Genomic DNA, 23130 nt, shown 5'->3' on the forward strand with positions numbered 1-23130 from the left:
ATGATACTACTACTACTACTACTACTACTACTACTACTAATAATAATAATAATAATAATAATAATAATAATAACATACTATCGGACCCAGACCAAACTAATCGAGCCTAAACATAACTGGTCTGTCTCAGGCTTAGTAGCCGATCACCGATCACCGCACTGAGTAAAAATGGCGGATGACAAGGTGAGTGAGTTGCTGTGCTCCGACTTTAAATGTTTTAATCTCACGTGTTTGGTCAGATGACAGCAGCTGCCAAAGGAGGACGAAAACACGGATCCTCTCGGCTGCGGTTGGCTGTAAAAAAAAATGAAGTTAACGGAGCGATGATCGCCGCTAAATTGAGTTAATCTGTCTGTCTGACAAACTTGGAGAAAACGAGCTGTGTTTGTCTCCATTCAGCTGTAACTGTAACTCTGTGTTATCTGTTTACATTAAAGTTAGAGCTGCCATCACTTTTTTCCTAACACAAATATGATTAAATATTATTATTGTTTATTTCAGGACCCTCTGAAACAGCTGAGAGATCTGACGCAGCTCAAAAACCAGCTGGAGGAGATCCAAAGGCGCGTGGAGAGCGAAGTGTCCGCAGGACTTCCTCAGGTAAGTTTGTTTTATTTATATATTTATATATATTTATATATCTGATTACTGATCACATGAGCAGAAAAGTGTTTTTATGGGGTCGTTTAAAATATAAATATCGACGGTTTTAATGTAATGTCATGTGGTAGATACTTCAACTTTTGTAACACTGTAATTTAATTATATTTAACTAATGTAACAGGCCTGCTGTCTGCATAATAACCCATCTCTTCTCATTGGCTTTGACACCATGTAGAGTGTTGATTTAATGTGTATACATGCATATTTTTTATTTATTTATTTTATCTTGTGCGGGTAGTGCTTTATTTATTTATTTTATTTTATTGTGTATCTTTCTATTGTCTACTTCATGTTTTTATTGTGTTTCTGTTGTGTTATTTATTGTGTTTTATCTTGTTGTGCAGCACTTTTGGAAACCTTGTGTTTACTAAAAATCGTGCTCTATAAATATTATATATAAAGTGGATTGGATAATATGCACCACAAACCATGACTGCTGCTACTGTGCTAGGACTCTTTCTTTCTTTTACTATCAACAATTTAAAAAATGTACTTCATAAATATCCTATTTATATATTATGTTCATATTTATTTATACAGTTATAACTCTCCAAATCTTGTATTTACTTTACACAACCTTGTCACACTTATACTTATAAATACTTAGACAGTAGGCTACACTTATTTTTCATATTCTGTTTTATTCATATTGTATTTTTATATTATTCTTTTTTTACTTTATATTTTATTGTATAGTATTTTACTTTTGAACCTCGGCTGGAGCTTTTCTGTGTGGAGGTTGCATGTTCTCCCTGTGTTCTGCGTCTCCGGCTTCCTTGCACAGTCCAAAGACATGATGCACTTAAACAGGTTAATTGGTGACTCTAATTTGGCCCTAGGTTTGAATGTGAGTGTGAATGGTTGTTTGTGCCCTGTGATGAGATGGCGACTTGTTCAGGGTCTACCCCGCCTCTCACCCTACGTCAGCTGGGATGGCTGATGAGGATAAGCAGTTACAGATAATGGATGGATAGATTTTATTTCCTTTGCTTATTTCTATCCTTTTATGTGTAGTTCTGTTACAGAATTAGTGCTCCTGATCGACTCCTAACGTCCAGTACATTTCATTCTATTGTTGAAAAAATGTTTTATCATTATAAATATGTTCTCTTACACTGTACTGTAAATGTTACATTTTATTTACCCATCTGTATCTGTGTCTTTTCCTGTGCTGAAAAAAATATTTTTTGCTCTTGTAGGGAGGCTCATTCTTGGGATCTCCATTTCTGAAGGGATTCTTTGCCGGCTATGTGGTGGCCAAGCTACGCTCCTCTGCCATCTTGGGAGTCTTGCTGGGAACAGTCACTGGCATATACGCGGCACAGAGCTATCAAGTGCCCAACATTGAAAGGACCGTGAAAGACTACATGAACAACTTGAAAAAAGGACCAAAGTAATTTGATCTGACTGTTACTCCTACCAGTGACATAACAGGGCACAAGAGGAAGAAATACAGTCACAGCTGCTGCCTTGTCAGCAGCTCATGACGGACCAGCCTTCAAGATTTCTGTGGTTTGACTGGAATTGAATTTGTGACTTAAAGTAAAAGACTGACCTTTTTTTATTTACATGTGTGTTTTCAGGTTGAGTTAAATACTGCTCTGTTTCTTTTTCATTTGTGTCTCACACAAAACATGATGTAAGACTTTGTGCCTACAAGGTTTTAATGTTTGGTCCATCAGATTTCGTAACTTTGTCTTGGTTTTGCTGCCTGGAGCAGTTATCTCATTTAAAAAACAGGCGGTAATTCTTGTCAATGTTTCATACACCCTTTTTTTATTATTCAACTCATAATACATATGCAGAGTTATATAGAGAATAGTCCATTGGAGTATTTTATAATATTTAAATTGTTGAGATTTACAGCTGTTTAGTTCAAAAACAGCCAAAAACAGCAAAGAGTTTTTTGCACTATAGTGAATATTCAGATAATCAGATATTGTTTATTTTGCATCAGTCAGGATGATTGTGATCCCAAATGTGGGGCCCAGTTCCCCAGCGAGGATCAGGAGACAGTGGGTGAAAAGGATTCAGTGGGGTGTCCTCTTTGGACTGATGGTCCTCATCTATGGCTCTCATGCTCCACTCATCACTCTCACCAAGGTAGATGGTCAAGTCCCTTTCAACCCCTCATCATGTGTTCTCATGATTGAGTTAGCCAAACTCCTTATTTCTCTGGCGACCCTTATTCTAACTGGAGGTACCGCTGCCTTAAGCGCTCCTCCATCTCTGTTCCTCGTGGCCCCCTATGCAGTCCCTGCCATACTCTACGCCCTCAACAACAACCTGGTAGTTCTCATGCAGGCTTACATGGATCCAAGCTCGTATCAAGTCCTCTCTAACCTGAAAATTGCCTCCACTGCCCTGCTGTACTCCTTCTGCCTGGGCAAGAGGCTCCGGCCTGTACAGTGGTTGGCTCTGGGGCTCCTCATGTGTGCAGGGGTGTTCCACACTTACAGCAGCCTAGATCTGGGAGACGCCGAGAGGGTTGAAACTAAGGAAGGTCCCAGGCTTCATATCACAGCTTGGGGGCTTTTCCTTGTGCTGGTGTACTGCTTTGTTTCAGGCCTGGCAGCAGTTTACACAGAGAGGGTGCTGAAGAGCCAGAGGCTGCCCCTTAGCTTGCAGAATCTCTACCTCTATGTGTTCGGTGTGGCCATCAATGGGTTCTCCTCCTTTGCCGCTGTAGGAAGTGAAAAGAGCTTTCTGGAAGGATACTCCGGGGTGGTGTGGGCGATTATAGCAGGCCAGGCAGCTAATGGACTCTTCATGTCTGTGGTGCTCAAACATGGGAGCGGGATCACCAGACTGTTTGTCATTTCCTGCTCCATGCTGGTTAATGCTCTGTTGTCTTGGGTCATCTTAGGGCTGCAGCTCACACCTCTTTTTCTCCTTCCTGTTTCTATGATCGGGTTGGCAGCTTACCTTTATTACAGATAACAGTCTCCACACAGCCCTCTGAGCCCTGAAAGAACTCATTGAAGTCTACTCAAACCACTGTGTTCCAGTTTTTGAGTTTCAAATGTTCGTTTTCTGCCTTTTATCGATCTGCCTTCTAGCTTTTGACATCCAGAATCCAACGCATGCATTTGATTTGTAACCATAGACCGTATTATGTATGAACAGTCAGCCTGGTCGACACCTTTTAGAGTTTAATTCATCATTCTGTAATATTATTACAAGTAGATTTACAGGAAAATACATAAAAAGTCCAGGTTATTATCTTCAGTGAAACATTTCTGAAATGCTGCTATTGTCATCTTAGTGATTTTATTTTGTGTTACATTCTCTGCCAAGAACATCAAATAAATTATCAAAGTGTTATACAGTGTGTTATTGATAACTAATAAATTGTCTAAAACTGTTTTATTTCTCATGATTCACATCACGCACACTGATTCATGAACTTCATTGTTCAGCCTTAGGATCACCTCGCACAGCCAGAGTGTCCTTCAACTCTCCCAGTGCTGTGAAAAGAAAAAGAGTTTTTAAATGCTGGTTGGAGGAAGAATCGACTCTCGGCATTCCTGTCACATTTAACTTCAGAGCTTGGGCTAACTTCTACCTTTTAATAAAACAACCACTCTGGTAGAGGTTAAGCAACAATCACTGACCTTTACGGAGTTGTTTGTTCTCAGCTTGCAGCTGCTGGTTCTGGGCAGACAAGTAAACGGCATCTTGCACAGCCTCCAGCAGCACACTTCTGTATCTGCCCTCTGACATCTTCCTTTGCTCCTCGCTTACCTGACGAAAGACTCTGAACACCTAGTGAGCAGTAAAGATAACACAAGAAAACATAAGGGTGATGCAGGAAGGAGCTTCTTTGTGTAAACATTTTATCAAGCAGGAAACTCATGGTATAATAACATCTCCTGAACTAAAATCCTGTTTATTTTTAGTGCATTTGGTACTGTTGTTTTTTTTTTTTAAGATAAAAATTTTGGCAAGGACTACTCAAATATGAATAGTCTTGTCAATGTATGTTATGTCTACCCAAAATGCTCCCTGAGGCACTGAGTCAGCCAGTAGTAGGCCTCTGGGGGTGATGTGTCAGCACTGCATTACATCAATCATTAGTGCTTCATGCAGACTTTGTCATAATCAATATCCATCATTCAGTGTGTCCAACATTTTTAAATATACAGCATCAAGATTGGATATTTTTTTATTTAATCTTGAATGATGAGGGCTTTGTCATCATTTCAGAGAGAAAATGCCTGTATGTTAATCATATACAGGACATCTATTGGTAAAACAAACATCGCTGTACCAGAAATGTGACATATAATTATCTGAATCATTGTTCTTTCGCTGATCCAACAAACTCACACCTGCAGGCTCTCTTCTTTAAGACAATGCAGCTCTGTTTGGTGTCGGTGATATTGATTCTGCAGGTCTTTCTCAGCCTCTTGGGCTTCAGCACGCAGGGCCTCTATCTGCAGCACCAGGACCCGCCTCTCTCTGGTCAGCACTAGCAGCTCTCTCTCAGGGCCTTGCGTCTAGCAGGAGGAATGGATGAACCCATAAAAAATGCAAGGGAATAACAGAATTAAGTTGCAAATGCAGTGGTTTCCCCTGCCCACCATAAATCCAGCCTTGCATTAATTCAAACTGACTCAGCATCCTTAGCTAAGATAGATCACAAGCTGAATAATGTTAAACAACAACAGTGTATCTCATTATCTCACCAATTCCTCTGCCAAGTCCCTCTCCATCTTCTCCACCTCCTCTTGAATTAATCTCCCACGGTCCTCCTTAAGTTGCCTCCTCCGCTCCTGTGCTTTGTTGTATTCCAACTGAGACTGAGCATTAAATTGGCTAAATAAATGGCTTGCCCACACTCGCACACATAAATCTCATTTATATATTTAATTGGATATAAACACTTTATCCAATTACACGTATAGGTGTACAATATTAAATTTAAAATGGCAGAAATTAGATGAAGCGCGTTACTTGTTGACAGAGGTCAGATTTCTCCATAGCAACCCCGTTCTTCAGTGTCTCCTCTCTCAGAGCCTCCCTCAGCTGCTGGATTCTCGCTACTCTCTCTTGGACTTTCTCTATATTCCCTTTGCCCTCTGTGGATATGAGAAACACATAATATTACTGATGTCTCTATACATAAAAGCTGATAAATGTTTCATATCACAGCAAATTACCTCGGATATGTGCTTCCATTTCTTGTTTCAGCTGGTCTTGTAAACATTTCACTGTGTCTGTACTCTCTCTATGATCACTGCTGTGCCAATTGCTATTTGGGGTCCGACAACTCTGCCAGATCGATACAAAACATGGTGCTTATGTTTGGAATACACATAATTTCTTATCATTTTCATGAAGAAAAGAAAATCATTTTGGTAGAAACCTGTATTTTGCCTTTTATCTTCTTTGTCTCTTCCCTTCTCTTCTCCCACGATTGATTTTTCACAATCTGCTCGAGAGATCACAGAATTCATTTCAGCTGTAAACTCATTTAGTTTCAATACAAACTACTATTCCAGTATTAGGCTCCTTTAATGAATTACCTGCAGATTCTGGGTCAGCTCTGCCAGCCTGTAGGTGTCCTGAACTTCATTTTCCCCCTCTGACATCATTCTGGTTCTCAGCTCCATGATGTTATCCCTGATCTCTTGCTCTGTTGCCCTCGGACACCAACGCTCAGCAGTGGCCTTAGTTACCAAACTTCTAGCTTTCTGAGCCAAAGCTAAGGCAGAGGGGGTCTCGTCATCTAGAAGACCTAATGGATAAAGAGAGTTAATGTTATGCATAGAGGATTCTGGTTAAGTTGGTGTTTGTGGACCCAGTGGACCACTACTTACCTTGAGGGTGGATGCAGTAGATAAGGACCGTCTTACTGTTTCCTGTTAAGGCATCATTTAGGAGGAAATGGAGGAGCTTGTCGCTAGTTGGGGCTTCACATTGGGTTTGGTCCACAACCTTCACCAGTGGGCTGACTCTGGAGTGGATTACCATTTAGAGTTCAACAACATAACTTCTTAAAAATGGCATCTGAAGTTGTAAAACTTTATAAAGTCCTTCATAAAAGATTCCTCAACTATAAAAATCTATCACGTCTGCAGATGTAAATGTTAATAAGTTGTCAATAAGACTGAGATACTCTGATGGTCATGCATGCCTTGTGAGAGCCAAGTAATCAGTCCAGATTTTATGTAATGTGACTGATAGTGCTGTAACACTCAGCTGAACATTACGATGTCATTTTTAGCTCCTCTGGATCATGTAATAGATAGCTCAGTGTATGTGACTGACCCTCTGAGGTCAGTCCTGCTGGCTCCTCCTGCCAGGCTGAACAGCTGCAGTCTGCTGCGGCAGACCTCTGACTCCACCTCCTCTGGATGAAGTTTCCACTCAACAGCCACTGAGAACAAGGAACTGCATCTGTGGGAAGCACACGCCATGAACATGTCGAGACAATAACAACATTCATTTATAAAGCGCAGGTTACGTGACCTGTGATCGGATCACTCATGCAGCAATAAGACACTTAGCTCTGTTGTGACAAATGACTGTAATTGATCCATTCAAAGTTATTCTGTTAATGAATTACACGGTCAGAGTTTATTTGATCTACCTGTTGGAAATAGAGCCTGAATTGGCCTTCAGCGTCTCTCTGCATGTTTCATACTGAGTATAGGCTTCTTCTGCTGAACACACACACACTTCACATAAACCTCCTACAAGACTGAGAAAAAAAAGATTAACTTAACACTTAAATGACCCATTTCAATACGTATTCATTTTTTTAATTGTATCTTTTTTGATATGGCAGTGATTGTCTGGACTCACGTTCCAAGGACGGGGTGTCTCACAAGTTTTAGAGTCTGTCTGTTGGGGCTGAGGAGATCCACAGCACTGCCATCTGGATAAAACTGACATTGACAAACATCAGAAGTTATCCTGCACCATACTGTGACTAATATGATTCATGGTTATTCTTTTTTAAATAGAAAGACAAACCTGGAGGAACGACACAGAGATGAACGACTCCTCTTTCCCTTGTGACAACACACGACTAAACAGATTTGCCAAAACCTGACACAGTATCAAGAGTATGATTAGTAGTGATATAAGATTAAATTTGCCTTTATTAAGTGTACTTTTGTTTTGGGACTCCACCTGTTTGACAATAGTAGCGTCGATCAGAGTGCTAATCTTCTCTGTGGAGGCTCCACTTATCAGCAGCGCTCCATTATAACCACTGGATGTAGATTCAGTGAGAGGCTGCAGGAGCCCAGTGTGCAAACCCTGCAGGTTTATATTCAGACTTTTAGTTTCCAGACTTGCCAGTATTTGGTGATGAAAAGCTGTAAAGAGGCTAAGTAATTAAAAAGTCACATTTATGTAAATCAGATGTTAGAAGCTCATTTGTACCTGTATGTTGTCAACAGTCACAACTTGGTCGAAGTTGAAGGACTTTGCTTCCTAATTGGAAAACAGCAGTGAGAGCTTTCCATGACCAAATTGTTTCACGTTGAAGCAGTGAGTGAATTTAAATGTTTTGTTTTATTTTACCTCATCTTTTCCTGATCTGTAGTTCAAAATGCGTCCTTCTTCACCAATAGCTACACAATCTTTACCCTCTGTGCATTATAAAAAACACAAACACACATTTAAACACAAATCCGCAGCAGCAATATAGGTGATTAATTAACAGATTTGGCATTTTTGTCTTTGCTTTACCTGGGATTGTAGTAAGCACAACTCCTACTCTTACTGTTTCAGCTTCCTCACTTAACTGGAGAAACATGGACATTTGTCAAAAATGATAAAAATCTAAGAAGCCAGTCTTATTTCCCCAAAATGTATCTTTTCACCCTGTCTTTACACTCTAATGTGGTTATAAAAAATAAGGTACTTACAGGTGCGTTCATGTTCACATAAGCCATCCCGTGCATGTGTGCAACATGGCCACTGGTTCAGCCACCTGGATTTCATTACCCTGCGCTAAAATATTAATGAACCAGAATCTACTTTCACCGGTCTGGGTCAGTGGGTTTCCTTAAGGGACCCCTTTTCTTTCATTGAGTAAATGGGGGTGCCCTCACTAAGACATATTTTATGGATATTTCATATATTGAATGAATAACAATAAGAGTACAAAACAACCCTACAAACTGTACAAATAGCCCCAAGAGTGAGCACAATAACTGCAGGAAGTTTGTGTAAAATTAGTGATTTGGATGAACAGATTATTTCCTATGAATATTTCAATATTTCATTTTAGGAACTTTTTATGCCATACTTTGTATTATGTTGATAAGTTTTAACAACCACACATTCTTAAGAGACTTTTTTCTTTTTGACAAATTCTGTCAAATACATATTGAACAGTAGTTGACGTTAAACCGTTTCCTTACACCCTTTAAAATCAAAGAGGCCTTGTAACCCTCTGGAAAGCTTTGGCAACCCCTAGTGGGGATCAGGACCTGGTTGGAAACCAGTGTTGTAACTAATGTTTTGGTACTGTTTCAAAGCATTTCCTCCTCCAGCAAAAGCTCTTTAATTAACCAGGAAGATCCCCAATGGGCAAATCAACCACATACAATTAAAATAAAATCAGCAGCAACCCCTAAAGCAAAGACCCCTAGTTTGGGAACAGGGTTACATAGATGGACAGAAAGGTAAGAACTGAGTTTATGAATGAGCAGTAATAATTCTGAAATCATTTCCTTCAAACATCTTTTCAGGTTATGTCTTTATTTTCGAATACGCAGCAGAAAGAGATCAGACTGACGTAACACATTTACATTTACATTAAGTCATGTAGATACACAAAGATGGAAAAATTCAGAAATAGTGAAATAAAATCAGTCTTATTAGGAACAAATGTATCCTCTACTTCCCATTTTATTGCCCACAAGGGAACCGACTTCTAATGGCATCTATTAAAAAGAAGAAGTTGTAAGAAAACTTTATTTTACTGTTTTGACAGCAAATTTTGGATTGCCTGGTTGTGAAAATCCCTTTTCCTGGTGTTTTTGGTAACAGTGCAGCTAAAAATGTTGGTAATACGGTGTTTTTGGTAACAGTGCAGCTAAAAATGTTGGTAATACGTTTATAATAAATCAGCAACTTGATCACTTATAATCTATAAGGTTTAGTAACTAGTTTAAAACCCAATAGTAAAGGCATTAGTAGGTTCATTCATTAGAAAGTGGATGCAAGGTTGCTGTCTGCAGCAAACATTAACAAGAATAAATCATGCATGTCAACGGAACGACAAAGAGTGTCAAACAGAGAGGAGAGCTGTGCTGCTGTGCGTCATTGGTCGAATTCATACAAGCTTCAAAAGACAAATTCATTATCTGAGTCCCCTGCTGGGCCACTGGTGTGGCACACAGAAAGTCTTCAGGGTAATCCTCCACAGACACACTGTCTGTGCTGTTCAGGAAGATGATGGTTTCTTTTAGGGCACAGTCACACTGATAAGGGTTCCTCCCTGCATAGAGACTATCCAGCTGCTCCAGTGTGCTCAAATTCGTTGTCTCCTGTATTAAGATGGTAAGCTGGTTACTGTCCACCTTTAGATCCTGGAGATGAGACAGGCTATCCAGAGACGGGAGACGTATGAGGTGATTATGAGACAAATCTAGCCTCTTTAGGGTCTGCAGTTGGTTATTGAAGACTTCGAGAGAATTATAACTAAGATCCAGTTCTTCCAGAGATTCAGAGAACAACGAGTTAACCTCTGTGATCTCCGAGTGGGAAAGATTGAGCATCCTGAGCGGCTTCATGTGGAGGCAGTGTGGATAGTTGAGGACGGTGAAATTGTTCCTGCTGACATCAAGTTGGGTGAGGGCAGGGGTGAGGCTCAAGGGCGTGCAAAGAGATTGGAGGGAGGTGAGACTGCTGTTTCTCAGATGAAGAGATTTTAGGGACTTGAATGAAAGCGAGGAGCATTGTGAGATATTCTGCAGGCTAGTGTAAGAGATGGGGTTATCCGAAAGATCCAGATGACTCAGGTTTTGTACTCTTTGAGCCCAGTTGCAGTCAATCTCAACCAGGCCAGAATGGACAAGACCTAGAGATTTCAGGGAACCAAACAACCAGCGGTGGAAAGCCTCGAAGGAGGGCTGGAGGAGAGAAGGGTCCACTGTTGTGTTTTCCAGTAGAAGGGCTTTAATTTTAGATGCATCAAGTGATTCTGGATATTGTAAAGGTTTGACATCTTTCAGAGTGGAGGAAATTATGTTAATTTCATTCAATATCGAGGGCAGAAAATGGAAGACTGCACCGATGAATGAAAAGGACATTGTGACATTGGTGAAAGTTAGTTTATTTATCTGAATTAAGTAGGAAAACATCTCCAGATCGATGGGTAATTCAAAGCCATCTAGTTTGCTATCTCTCAGCTCCAGCTCTGAAAACCTGAGAGACAACATATTTTCGAGGTTGAAGATATCCATACCATTGCACACACAACGAGTCATAACCTCGTGAGTGCAAAGAGAAGTGCCCGTTCCTGAAGTGACAGTGAGTCCCAAAAGCAAGAGCAGAATCAGTCTCTGATTCGGTGTCATGATCGGCAGGATGACCAACACCTAAAAATGTCAAGATCCAGAGAGGAGAACATTTTATATATCATTGTTTTAGCAGGTCCTGAAAAAGATTGTTTTTTTTTTCATTATAATTTTTGTACATATGAGTTCTATTATTGTCTCAACTCCAATTTAAACTGTTTGAAACTCCTGGTTTGGCGTACAGAGCTCTGTAATGCCTATCAGAGGGGAGAAGTTTAAACAGTTTGTGACCAGGGTGTGTGTGTGATAAGTTCTATCATCATCTCCAAAAATCTATAGCTACAATTGTTCCCAAAAAAATCATCATTCAAGTCAAACACTTACCCTTTAGTCAGCTCTGGTGCAGATGTTGACCATTCGTTGCAAGAACTGTTGGCCCCTTCAAGTTCAGCATCTTTATTCTCGCCTGACTTCCGATTTTTCTGTTACAGGTGATCCCACTTCCCTTCCCTTTTGCTAATGCACCATTAAGCAAAGAGGAAGACCCCTGTCCCAGGGTAAAGAATACTTCCTCTATGCATGGCTAAATTCCCCCAAAACAATCATCATCACCATGGAGAGAAAGAGGAATTAGCACTTCTTCACCAAATTAAACAACAATAGCTATTATATAAAAATATAAGTAAATGGTTTAAAAAAATAATAAAAAATCCTCCTACTCTAGCTGAATAAACTACTATGCTATATAAAGTATTATGGATTACTAGAAACCCAACGATTCACTGGATACATGCTTACAAACACATGGTGATCTTACAGTGTGATGCATTTGCTGTAGATTAAACTAGCAAAAAGAATATAACGTAGTTTAAAATGAGCTCAACATTAAACAATTACATCAATAAACAAAAACTAATGCAGCAGTAATAATAATCCAGAAAACATCATGATTAAAAGAAAAAACAATGACGGACATGTTTGTACAGAATGAGTAGTTTTACTTTGCATTTTACATTTAATATATTTAAATATACTGTATTTTCACAGTGTGCTAGTAATACTCATACTTAAAGTAAAATATCTGAATACTTCTTTTACCACAGGCAAAAAGCAACATGGGTTTCTGCCTATCAGATACTGTTGATTTACAGACAAGCAGGCCTCATTCATGTGTGATGGTGTCCCGCCTACTCAGGATGATTGACATCCTAACTGGAGACCTTATGAGCAGACTGACAGATTGCAATTTCATTCTGATTGGGGCTGCTGTTTAATTTTTTTGCATTTAAATATTGTCCAGCTTAAATCTGTGAAATACATAATGACATGTTTATTTTCATTTTCAAGTTGTTAGAAAACTGCATTTTCATTTACATTTACATTTTGTTCATTTTAACATTTTGAACTGTACAGAGGGGTACAACTTTGAGAATGAAATGTTAAACAGCTTATCCATTTTAATATGGTTATAGAACACCAACACAGGTATTTGAAAATGAAAACTGGATTAGTGCATTTTCATTTTTCCTTAAATAACACAAACATATCTGGATACTCATAATGCTCGAGTTCCATTTTCATTTTCATGTCTCCTCCATGCTATGAAAGCTGCTACATGTCCAGATTCTTGGACAGAAATGCTGAGTGTAGAGTTGAATTGGGTCCAGTGTGCTTTTACACAAAGTGAGACTTTTCCAGAAGAAACAGAAACAAACCGTCACTGCATCTAATCAGGTTAAAGTTTATTTAGGCCTTATTTAGTCTATAGCTTCAACATTTATTTGATCTCTGTAGAACATTAATTGAGTTGAACATATAACAATGAAAACCGTGTTGTTACCAAAACTTTATTTATCCTTCTTTGCACAAACACCTACATAGGTGAGTCACTTCCTCTTACAGTCACACCCTTTAAACGGTCCGTTCACCCAAATCACAAAAATAAACAAACAAAAAACATGCCATGCATATAGTTTTGAGTTTGATTTCTCCAGCTAGGTTTACTTTAGTGGTCCTCACAGCATCCAACATTCAAAAGTTTAAACAGCAGCATTTCTTTGCAGAATCAGTGTCCCCATTACTCTGAACAATCCAGAGACATCATGTAAACTGTTGTTGTCCTCAGGCTGATCTTTGGATTATTCAAAGTAACAGGGGACATTGTTTCTGGAGAGAGTCTGTCTGATTACGTTTTTTAATTCTATCTTTTCTAAGCCGCATGCACCTTTTAAAACCCGGACAAATAAAACCAGAACTGCTTCCATGTGTTCCACGATACCAGGAGAGGGGTACGGGGGAAATATGTCATTTGGGTGAACCGACCCTTTAATTACTTTACAGTGATCAACATGCACACATACTTTAATATACTGTAGATGATATGAACATCTAAAGTAAAATGTCAATAGGAAACCCCAAAAATATTGTCACAAAAGACAAAAATTGAAAATATTGAAAAGCAATAAACTCACAGGCCTCTATTGATTTAATTTCATGCTGCCAGCAAAATAATTAAAATCAAGCGATTACATGGAAGAATTGATCAATGAACTGATGGAATTAAGAGAATTAATGTTCCATCCAGCTTTAAAAGTCTGATTTCTCGTGCGTGCGAAGATTGCTTGGTGAAAAGATGCACCCGACTCTTTTCAGTTGTCTGAAAAAAAAGAAAAACACGACAAGTGATGACGTATAACAACCAACATTTAAATGTGAATAAACATCTGAACTATTAATCTACTAAAAAAAACATAATTTGAGGCACTCACCATCAACGCTGAGGGTCTTCTGCATCATCCTGGGTGCAAGCATCATGCGACGAGGAGCTACGCCTGAAATGAAACAAAAAAGAAAAAGAAAATCGGGCAATCAGGCTACTTTCACCATCCATGACAGCGTCGCACAAAAAGTTAAAGACGCAGCATTGAATCAAAAGTCTTTTAATCTGAGTCTTCTACCTCTCTGGCAGTCGGGGCGGCCGCGCATGGTGGTGCCCTCGATGACTGCGCCACTCTCGTCCACACACCAGCAGTAGCCGGTGGCGTGCCAGCACTGCATGGGCTTGTAGCGGCCCTGCTCGTCACACTGGGGCTTGTAGGACCCGATCTTAGCGGGACCAGGTGCAGCCTCCAGCTGGCATTTGGTCTGGATCGTAGAGGCTTAAGGAGGTAAAAAGTAGAGGACATTAGTACATTAAAAACCTGCTTGGTGCATAAGTGTTGACTGCAGAAAAGAAGACTGATAGTACTCTAATGTTTGTCCATTTATTATAAAGCCACAGATGGCAGCCAGTTAGCTTATCTTAGCACAAAGACTGTAAACGGGGAAACACCTAGCCTGCATTGTGAAAGCTGACTGTGACATGGGCAAATAACTGTAACACTATTAACTCATTTTACTAATCAGTACAAAAACAAAGTGCAAAAACACAGCCTTTACTAGGCTAAATGTCTGTTTCAGGGATCACAAGGAGCAGTGTAGAAAATAAGACTTATAATAAAAAAGGTGGTTACACCCTTTACAAGATTAACAACCTGTGCTATAATTGCTTCTTTAAAAAAATGCAATAAAAAATTGTGCCAGTAGCACAATTAACAGCTGGTGTGCAATTGTTAACCATTTAACCACATAATAAAAACGATCATGTGCTGTGCACTCGTCTTCAGAATATCTCTCTTACATAAATATTTTCATTTTATTACAGCCATGGTCCTTAACCCCCCCAACTGGAAATGCATGCAAAAAAAAAAAAAAACATCAGCTAAATACAAAAAAGTAAATTAAAGGAGGTTGCAATAACCTGATTGAGCAGTTGGGGTTGGAGGCTTCTGCTGGGCCATCTGGAAGATCAGCCAGTAACGCATCCAGGACTCAAAGCTCTGCAAACCATAAGAAAAACATGATTGACAAGATCATGTCATTTTATCCATTTCTATTTAGGCTTTAGTAGTTCCCGTGTAAATGTGTGCTTGGCTTCACCTGCCACTCGCTGTCATTCATGTGCTGCTTCAGGCCGCGCAGGTTAACCAGGAAGGTCTCGTTGAACTGCGGCAGCTCGGAGTCCTGCACAAAAGATGTGCAGAGCTTAGTGACAGCACAGCATCAGCAATGTGAGAACACACGCGATACAGAGCACAACATACCTGAATGAGATCCTTCACCTGCTTCTCCACACTGATGACAGTGTCTTGCAGTTTCTGACGGGAGGAGAGGAGTCAAATACATTCAGAATATTAATCTATTATACATCATCCGGGACAATATTTTAACACTGGCAGGTGTAAACTTACGATCATGGGTGTCTTGGTTGTCGTGGAGTCCTCATCTGAAAAGTCTTTGAGCAGAGGAAGGCTGTTCATGGGCATTGCCATCCTCATTGAAGCTCCCCCTGTGAAAACAAACAACCAAAATGTATATAACAAATATATATTTATAGATTAAAAATGGTAAGATCAACTTAAATATAGCACACAAACTCTTTCTCCCCCCATATGAGTCATATGAGACTTAGCAGCTAAAGGTTCAGATGGTTATGAACAGTTAAAAAAAAAAAAGCACTAACAGCTTCTCGCTTTAAAAAGTTAAATTTTACTGAGCTCTTTCTCCATGTACGTGAATAAACCTTGTATTCACAAAGATCAGGTGATCTTGACTTTTATTCGAACTTTGAGTAGACAGATTTTTACAGTCACCAGTAAAACTTTCATTTCTCTGTACAAGTTTCAGATCAAGTTCTTTAAACACAAACTCTCACTTCCTTCTTTATATCCTCTTTCCTAGCGCATCCACCTCTTCCTCCTGTCTGATGAATACTATTATTTATTAATGGGCTACTTGGGCCACCCCTTCTTACTGTTAGAACTACCCTGGGATGACCGTGACAGCTGTCTGCCCAGTCTCTCGCTGTTCTTCTGGAGGGTTCGGATCTGATCCTTCTGGCCGAACACCATGTAGGCAGTGAAGACCTGGCTGGCCAGCAGCAGACAGGCCAGGGTTGTCAGGCCTGCCACCTTAAAAGCACGGCTGTTGGAGCCCCTGAGAGAGAAATATAAAAATATGTGTTTTTTTGAAGATGATAAAGCAGAAGAGGGTTGGGGAAAACATGACGCACAGCTAAAGTGAAATTTGACAAGTGTTAGTTATTTGTGGTTATTTGGGGGAATTCACAAAAGTGCTCTGTGTTTTTATTTTCATACTGAGTTTGGACTGTCCAGCACATAAAAAAAGCCCGATATGTAAACCAACACTCTGGAGGTGTTACTCAAATTCTAAAAAAAGGCAAAGCATCCATTTTAAGCTATGATATTGTAGTTTGCAGTATTTTATTTAAAAATCCTGAGACAATAATACAGGCAGCTTTTTTCTGCTGTTCATAATCAGCCAATTGGATGTGAGCATAACTTGTTACTAGGCAGACTCCTTTCCCTGTGGTAAGGCCATACACACCCAACAACTATTTAGAGCTTATTTGAGATGTATAAACAGTTGTGAAACGTGTCCCTCATAAAAAATGTACAAGGCTACAACAACTATATATTCATTTATTTCATAAAGAGTTTTGCTAGAATAAAAAGTGAAACTTTTATTCCTGTATTTTCATGTGACGCATGTAAATATCAACATATCTTATCAGGAAGTTCAAAATGTTAGTTCTGGCTTATTTTAAGGAAACATTATTCAAACATGTACAACAACAAATAAAGTCAGTGGTTTGAGGTGAAGCAACACACCTTATAGGACCTTATATATACATTAGACTTAATTTATATATAAATGATAACATTCATAAATCATATGTTTTACTATATATTGTAGTTAAACTGTAAGACGTTGGCCAATGATTTCCTCTGTTTTTAATTATAAGCCAATAGCATGACAGAGTCACCAGTTGCTAGGCAGACGCCTTCTGGTGCAAAGTGGTGTGGCCGAAGGAGAGTTACTAAGGATGCTTTAAAACGTATTAAATGTGCAAACATATAAAAAGAAATAACTAAATACAATTATTGTTTCATGAACTAATCTGATGCAAATAAAAAGGCGATTATTATTACTTGTATTTTACCCTGAAACCTGAATTATTCCATTTAAAAACAACAGAATATGCACTTGCTAGCTCATTGTAATGCTTATAATTTAAAGTTTTAATAGCTCAGCTTTACATAAAGGAACAACTGAGAAAACAGCTGTTGTTATGAGTAAGCATTTCTATGATAAGCTTCTCTCACCCTGCAGGTCTTCCAGGGAGAATAAGAGCTTCTGAACTGCCTGCCAGACTCCCTGCCAGGGGAGCATCTTCCTGAGACTGGGCCATCTGTCCTTGGAAGTTTCTCTCGGCTTCTTCAAAAGCAACAAACTGCAAGAAGTCCAGCGGATGATGCAGATAAATGTGGCTGAAAATAAGGAAGGACTACCAGACAAGTTCCCGAGAAAGGTGAAGAGACGTGGAAAGTCCCCTGTCTTAAAAGCTGTGGGATGACCTGCTGTGAGAGCGTGCGAGCTGTGATTGGTCAGAATATAACACCATCACTTGTTGATAGAGGCAGACAATAGTGAATGAGTGTTTTCTTATATGACTTGTTTTATTATATGGCATTATATATTGTTTGTGCTAATAATAAACTAGCATGGTCTATTGGATTATTGCAGGTTTAATACTGAAAGATATTTTTTTAGAAAATATACAATATTACTTTGTGAAATTGTACTGCTTGTGAATACTTGTGAATAATATAATACGCCTTATTTAAAGTACTTTTACTTTTAGTACAAAAGTATTCACAGGGAGAAGGAAACAAACAAATAAAACACAAATTAAAAACACAAATAAAAGTTCTACTACTACCTCTGACACCGACAATAGCAGCAAAACATTTAATAACACTAAAATGAACTTTAACTGGAGTGACTGTGCAAACATGTTAAATGTGGCAAGTCTTTTTCGCTTCCATTTATTATTTTTAAATGCAGCATTTCATCTTAAATTTATCGTGGCATTTGTTTACTTCCTGGAACAATAGAAAGGACTGCGTTTTGGGAAAACACCAAAAAATTCACTTCAGGTATCATGTGCCACATGTAAATCCACCGTGAGTTAGGTTACTCATCAGAAGGGCACAGTTTTTGTTGTTGAACAAAAATTAAGAGTTATCTCGAGAGCGATTCAGGTTGTTTTTTCTAGAAAGTACCTCACTATGAAATGAAACCAAAAGACAAACTAAGCTGGTTTTCAGCCCTAATCTGAGCAAGACAGTGAGGTTTCCAGAAATCTCTGCAACTGAATAAAAGTTATGATCAGGGAGGAGAAAGGAGCAAATAAAAGATCAGACTACTGAAAAATACAGTGGTGTTTTATTTGCAAATTAAAAAGCACCGACAATATTAGTTACACTGTAAAAATTATTGACAACAATTACAAATCTTTATCATACAGTCCAGGAGATTAGTACCATCATTGCTGTTATGTGTTATCACTTAATACTTTTATATGGAGAGACTCAGTACCTGTGTACAATAGTTGGCAGTGAGAGGACATGAGAGGAAACAATCTTAGTGACAAATCTCCGCACAATGAAATAATCCAAACTCCCCTCAGTACAGCACTGACATTTCACACTATGGGAATGGGCTGATGGAGAGTGTAAACCCAAACACATTCAATAATTTAGGTCTACAGAGGGTTTTGAGAGTATTATGTACAATACAAAGTCTGGAAATAAAAGGACCAACATGTGCATTGTTATTACATCAGAACATTGTACAAAACTATTGCAATAAGAGCAGCTTTTTGTTATCTATGCTTGACATCTAGTTGCAGTGGTAATACCTTGACCGACAACCAAACATCTGTATGGTCTCACTGGGCATACTGTTGGTTTTCCTGGCAACTTTAAACATTTTTCCCAGAGACAACTTATTTTTTTCTCCCCCGCCCCCTCCCCCAAACTGAAAACTCATCTAGTAAATGAAATGACACAAAATATAAGACAAAATATACAGTTTCGACAAAAAAAAAAAAAAAAAAAGAAAAAGAAGAAGCTGAATACAGATTTGAAACGCACAATCTTGTTCTGTACACTATCTGAATCTCTGAGACCAGAGTGTTTAATTAAACATACAGTAGCTAGCTTATGATCTTCTTCACAGATTGTAGCGGGATCCATTTTTGTTAGTGTGCTTTCCAGTAACCTGTTATGTTCAGAATCGATGTTCACTTGAGTGCCTTAAATATTGTGCTTTCAACATCTATCCTACTGTTCCTGCTTTAGCCAACTTAAAAAAAAGGTCACAGGACTGACTACAGAGGAGGCTGAGCTGAACAGTTTAACAAACCAGTCTACTGTACATCTGGGCCAATACGGGAAAACTGAACTGAAAGATGTTTAGTTTTGGTACATTCTACAATAATGCATTGCCATCAGCATTATAGAAACGTTAAAATAAAATCTGAGTAAAGAAAACAAAAACATAAAACTTGTTTTTTTCTTTAAAAAAAAGAAAAAAAAAAAGAGAACCCTCAAAAGTCCACGTGGTAATAGTTTAATGAAGATTCTGTCCTGGCACTTGTAAATGCAATAACTAGATTCTAGCAAGGCCTATCAAGTGAGGCTACAACATGCAGCCTGAGTCAAGACTCCAGGTGTCCCATTCTCCTCACACCGACACTTCACTTATGTCAAAGGCATTTCAAACCAATGTCTCTCTGTCAATCAGGCTGCCGTTTGTTTAGTCACTGTTTATGCTGCCTGTTTCAATCTGCTCCAAAACACCTCAACGTCATAGATGGAGACAGGTGACGCGATCATCTCTTCCACCTGTTTTTCCAGAGCTGAAACTGTCGAGGCTGCTCAAGCGTCAGGTTTATTTTATTATCTCTCCTTCCTTTGATTTGCAAGATGAAATTCATGCGACGAGGAGAAGGTTTGAATAAGGAGAGCAGGGGGTGTGGTTATCAAACACTGAAGGTCTCTGCTGTGCGTCACTGAGTCTTTCCTTCGTCTTCAGGACACAGAGGGGGCCCTGGATTATGGTTTTCCAGGGTCCTGGTCTGTCCTGCAGGGGAGTAACGGCATCTCGAAGCTCAGGGAAAGAGAGGAGAGCTGTCAGCTGCTAAAAAGCAACTACGCTCTCTTCTTGCCCATGATCCACTATTGTCCTGTTCATCTAGGAAGAATGCAGTGAAGTTTTGAGTTCTAGCTGGGCGTCCCATCCTCAAATCTGCATTTACTTCAGTCTCTTTCAAAACTATTTGGGATCTTCAACATTCCAGGCCACTCAAGCCAGTGTCCCCCAGCAGGGTGGAGCGATGGTTCAGTGTGTGGAGCTGTGGGGCTCCTGCTGTGGTGCTGCTACCTGGTGTGGACCAGTTCTTCTCTGAGCCAGCTGGGCAGCGGCTGACCGATGCGGTAGAGCAGCTTGGAAAGCTCAATGTTGTGATCTCTATAGTACTCCCTGAGGAAGCCCTGGGACTGAAGAAGACAGAAGAGGTAAGATTAAAATCACAGCAAAAAAAATCTGATCAAAATAAAACCGTATTTCTTAAAGCATGAGGCATTCAACTGATCGTACCTCAGGGTCCATGTCAGGGTACCTGCGCCCTTTACTCTTTCCCAAACACTTGGTCTTCCCTCCCTCTAGCAGCTGACACCAGAAGCCTTTCTTCGGGTCGAACCTGTAGCAGATAAGAACACTTTAATTTACACATTTAATCACAACCTTCCTATAGTTACAGTTATTAAGGCTTATTGTTTAGCCAATTTATGCCTTTATTAGATAGTGACAGTAAAGAAATGGTGATGTCGTGAGCTTCAAAGTTGGTGAAACTCATTCCTGCTAGATGAATTTAAGGAAGTCTAACATACCTCCTTTGATTTGAACACGTAAGAACCGGTTTTGTTGCATACACATGCAACTACAACTAATCTAACCGGTAACCTTGAAATTATAAATTAAATTATGAATTATGAATGAAATTATAACTGCGAAAGATGATACTCACGCTAGGATCTTGTGATAGTTGATGACATTGGCCAGGCTCAAATACTTCTGGATTTTATCCATGATTGAAGCAGGCTCAGTTTTCAGCATCTGTCCATCCAAGACTAATAACTGGGTAAGAGACACACACACACACACTATGTATGTAAAAGGTTTGAATACACAATTTTACAACTGAACTTCTCCCTGGTCTTTTCTTTTTATTACCAAACATACCACAATATCTTTTTAAAAGGATGAATTGTTATAATTATTATGTGCAGACACATTTGGTCATTTTTGGGGAAAAAGAGCTCATTTATCTCCTAAGACTGTCCCTCAAGGGCAGATCCTTTCCCTCGTGGTCAAGTGGATTTAAACACTGCCTGAAAGGACTGTGCAAAAATGTAAACAGACCTCCTTTACTCCAAACGTTGCTGGGAAAAAAAACCTAAAAACAGCTGCCAGCCACCCATAAAGTTGGCTGGTCATAAAAACTTAACATTCATTCTCATTCACTTCATACTGCCCACCACTATGTGCATGAATACACCCACGGTACCTGGCTGGAGTGGTAGTAGTTGAGCCAGCGCTCTAGGTGGATGGCGTACCAGCCTGGCACCAGACAGCGATTCTGGAGGACCCGTAGTTTGACTGGGGCGTCGTGGCTTGCAGTGATGACGTCATGGAAGGAGTATTTTAACGCCACTGGGTCATCGTGCGCTCTTTGGTGCTGTGGGCAGACAGAAATAAAGCGCCTGAAATAAATTCTTAATTATGTTACAATTACTTGAATTTAACTGACGGAGCAGGGGTTGGTGTGAAAACCCACACCATTAAAAGTTAACACACTGAGTTATTTATGTGTGACAGACCTGGTACCAAGAGTAGGCTCTGTCCGCTGGGTTGATGAGGATGGTGATGATCTTGGCTTTGGGTAGGAGTGCTGCAGCTCTCTGAGCAGCCACCTCAGAGTCAAAGTAGTTGGCACTCTTCTCAAAGTAGTAGTCTGAACTGGTGTTTGAGGGCAGAGGGAAGTACTCCATATACCTAACACACATCAAACACAAGCATACAAAGTGTTACAAGCAGCTGTAGTTCATCTTGTCTAATTTACACTCCATAGATAAGGAGCATTCCTCTGTGCAGTGTGTGGGTGATCGGCCACGTGCAACAGCATGTTAAAAAATCATCAAGCGACATGTTAATATTCAGGCAGCTCACTCAGAAATTTCCTTTTGCGCATGAAGATTCTCTCTGATGCAGCTTGATGAATCGATTAAACTCAAAATGGGGAATTCCTAACCAAATTAGTTGTCAAATGTGTTTCTGCTCTTGCTCTTAGGGATTTCACTAATGTGTTTTTGTGCTTGGGCATCATTTGCATTTTGATTGTATGCCAGAATAAACTGGAACGTTTTAACTGTTATCTATGTTGTTGCAACGTTAAATGCATTGCAACATGTTTTATCTGCATTCCTACATACAGACATTTAAAAAAGAAACATGATTTGAGATTAAGAAGTTTCCTGTACTTTTTTTTTTTTTACCATGGCAATGTGTTGAGTTTTTTTTTTTTTGACCCTGCAACACTTAAATTAACATCTATACCCAGTATACAAACATGTTAAAACACTTCAATAAACAGCTACGAGGACTTTTTTTATTTACATTTTCATAGTATTTATCAGCTCTTATAACGTCTCCTATGAAGACATTTTATATCATTACACCTGTGTTTTACTATATTCTTTTCATGGATTCCCACAGAAGGAGTTAGTTTTTAAAGTACAATAATGGACACTTGTAGTGTGTCTTCTTACCACTACATAATAGTTATAAACCATTTATTAAATGTTGATATGCTGGTTATAAATTCTAAACAGGATTTAAGATTTGCTCCCACAAGTAATTAGCTTGTGTACTTGTCTATAACCGAAAGATGTTAATGTCTAAAAAGAAGTCTTAAGAAATGTAATGAATTTGCCAAATAAAAACAAAAACAATGAAG

The 23130-nt window shown here is 39.2% G+C and overlaps 6 protein-coding genes across 7 annotated transcripts in view; 2 read left to right on the plus strand and 4 right to left on the minus strand.

The window, feature by feature from the left end:
• The first annotated feature begins 105 nt into the window (after positions 1-105).
• On the plus strand, positions 106-2231 carry LOC113747176 (SLC35A4 upstream open reading frame protein-like). The gene is made up of 3 exons (XM_027285953.1): positions 106-183; positions 502-600; positions 1863-2231. Exons 1-3 carry the CDS (start codon positions 169-171, stop codon positions 2058-2060), a joined length of 312 nt encoding a protein of 103 aa, XP_027141754.1. The 5' UTR covers positions 106-168; the 3' UTR covers positions 2061-2231.
• A 153-nt stretch (positions 2232-2384) lies between these two features.
• Positions 2385-4027, plus strand: LOC104927058 (probable UDP-sugar transporter protein SLC35A4). Its single transcript, XM_010741051.3, has one exon. The coding sequence runs from the start codon at positions 2626-2628 to the stop codon at positions 3601-3603; it is 978 nt and encodes a 325-aa protein (XP_010739353.3). The 5' UTR covers positions 2385-2625; the 3' UTR covers positions 3604-4027.
• Positions 4028-4051: 24 nt separating this feature from the next.
• On the minus strand, positions 4052-6667 carry LOC109136927 (moesin/ezrin/radixin homolog 1). The gene is made up of 8 exons (XM_019253730.2): positions 6486-6667; positions 6192-6403; positions 5826-6097; positions 5620-5744; positions 5352-5465; positions 4995-5162; positions 4278-4428; positions 4052-4130 (listed from the first exon to the last, which is right to left on the minus strand). Exons 3-8 carry the CDS (start codon positions 5842-5844, stop codon positions 4072-4074), a joined length of 636 nt encoding a protein of 211 aa, XP_019109275.1. The 5' UTR covers positions 5845-6097; positions 6192-6403; positions 6486-6667; the 3' UTR covers positions 4052-4071.
• Positions 6668-9720: 3053 nt separating this feature from the next.
• LOC113747075 (toll-like receptor 2) lies at positions 9721-11553 on the minus strand. Its single transcript, XM_027285253.1, has 2 exons — positions 11532-11553; positions 9721-11228 (listed from the first exon to the last, which is right to left on the minus strand). The coding sequence occupies exon 2, from the start codon at positions 11205-11207 to the stop codon at positions 9873-9875; it is 1335 nt and encodes a 444-aa protein (XP_027141054.1). The 5' UTR covers positions 11208-11228; positions 11532-11553; the 3' UTR covers positions 9721-9872.
• A 1315-nt stretch (positions 11554-12868) lies between these two features.
• cd74a (CD74 molecule, major histocompatibility complex, class II invariant chain a) lies at positions 12869-17589 on the minus strand. Of its 2 annotated transcripts, none has more exons than XM_010741053.3 (9): positions 17372-17589; positions 16012-16181; positions 15437-15534; positions 15290-15343; positions 15126-15209; positions 14947-15025; positions 14105-14305; positions 13916-13978; positions 12869-13803 (listed from the first exon to the last, which is right to left on the minus strand). In XM_010741053.3, exons 1-9 carry the CDS (start codon positions 17455-17457, stop codon positions 13796-13798), a joined length of 843 nt encoding a protein of 280 aa, XP_010739355.3. In that variant the 5' UTR covers positions 17458-17589; the 3' UTR covers positions 12869-13795.
• Positions 17590-18472: 883 nt separating this feature from the next.
• Positions 18473-23130, minus strand: part of ndst1a (N-deacetylase/N-sulfotransferase (heparan glucosaminyl) 1a) — a 43028-nt gene continuing 38370 nt past the window's right edge. Inside the window, exons 11-15 of the mRNA XM_010741054.3 lie at positions 21995-22169; positions 21682-21852; positions 21142-21251; positions 20712-20814; positions 18473-20611 (exon numbers count right to left, since the gene is read on the minus strand). Coding sequence (XP_010739356.1) covers positions 20492-20611; positions 20712-20814; positions 21142-21251; positions 21682-21852; positions 21995-22169 — 679 coding nt within the window. The 3' untranslated portion in view covers positions 18473-20491. The remainder of the gene's footprint in view (positions 20612-20711; positions 20815-21141; positions 21252-21681; positions 21853-21994; positions 22170-23130) is intronic.

This window comes from Larimichthys crocea, chromosome I (genome assembly GCF_000972845.2).
Source record: "Larimichthys crocea isolate SSNF chromosome I, L_crocea_2.0, whole genome shotgun sequence".
NCBI classification, from domain to species: domain Eukaryota; kingdom Metazoa; phylum Chordata; class Actinopteri; family Sciaenidae; genus Larimichthys; species Larimichthys crocea.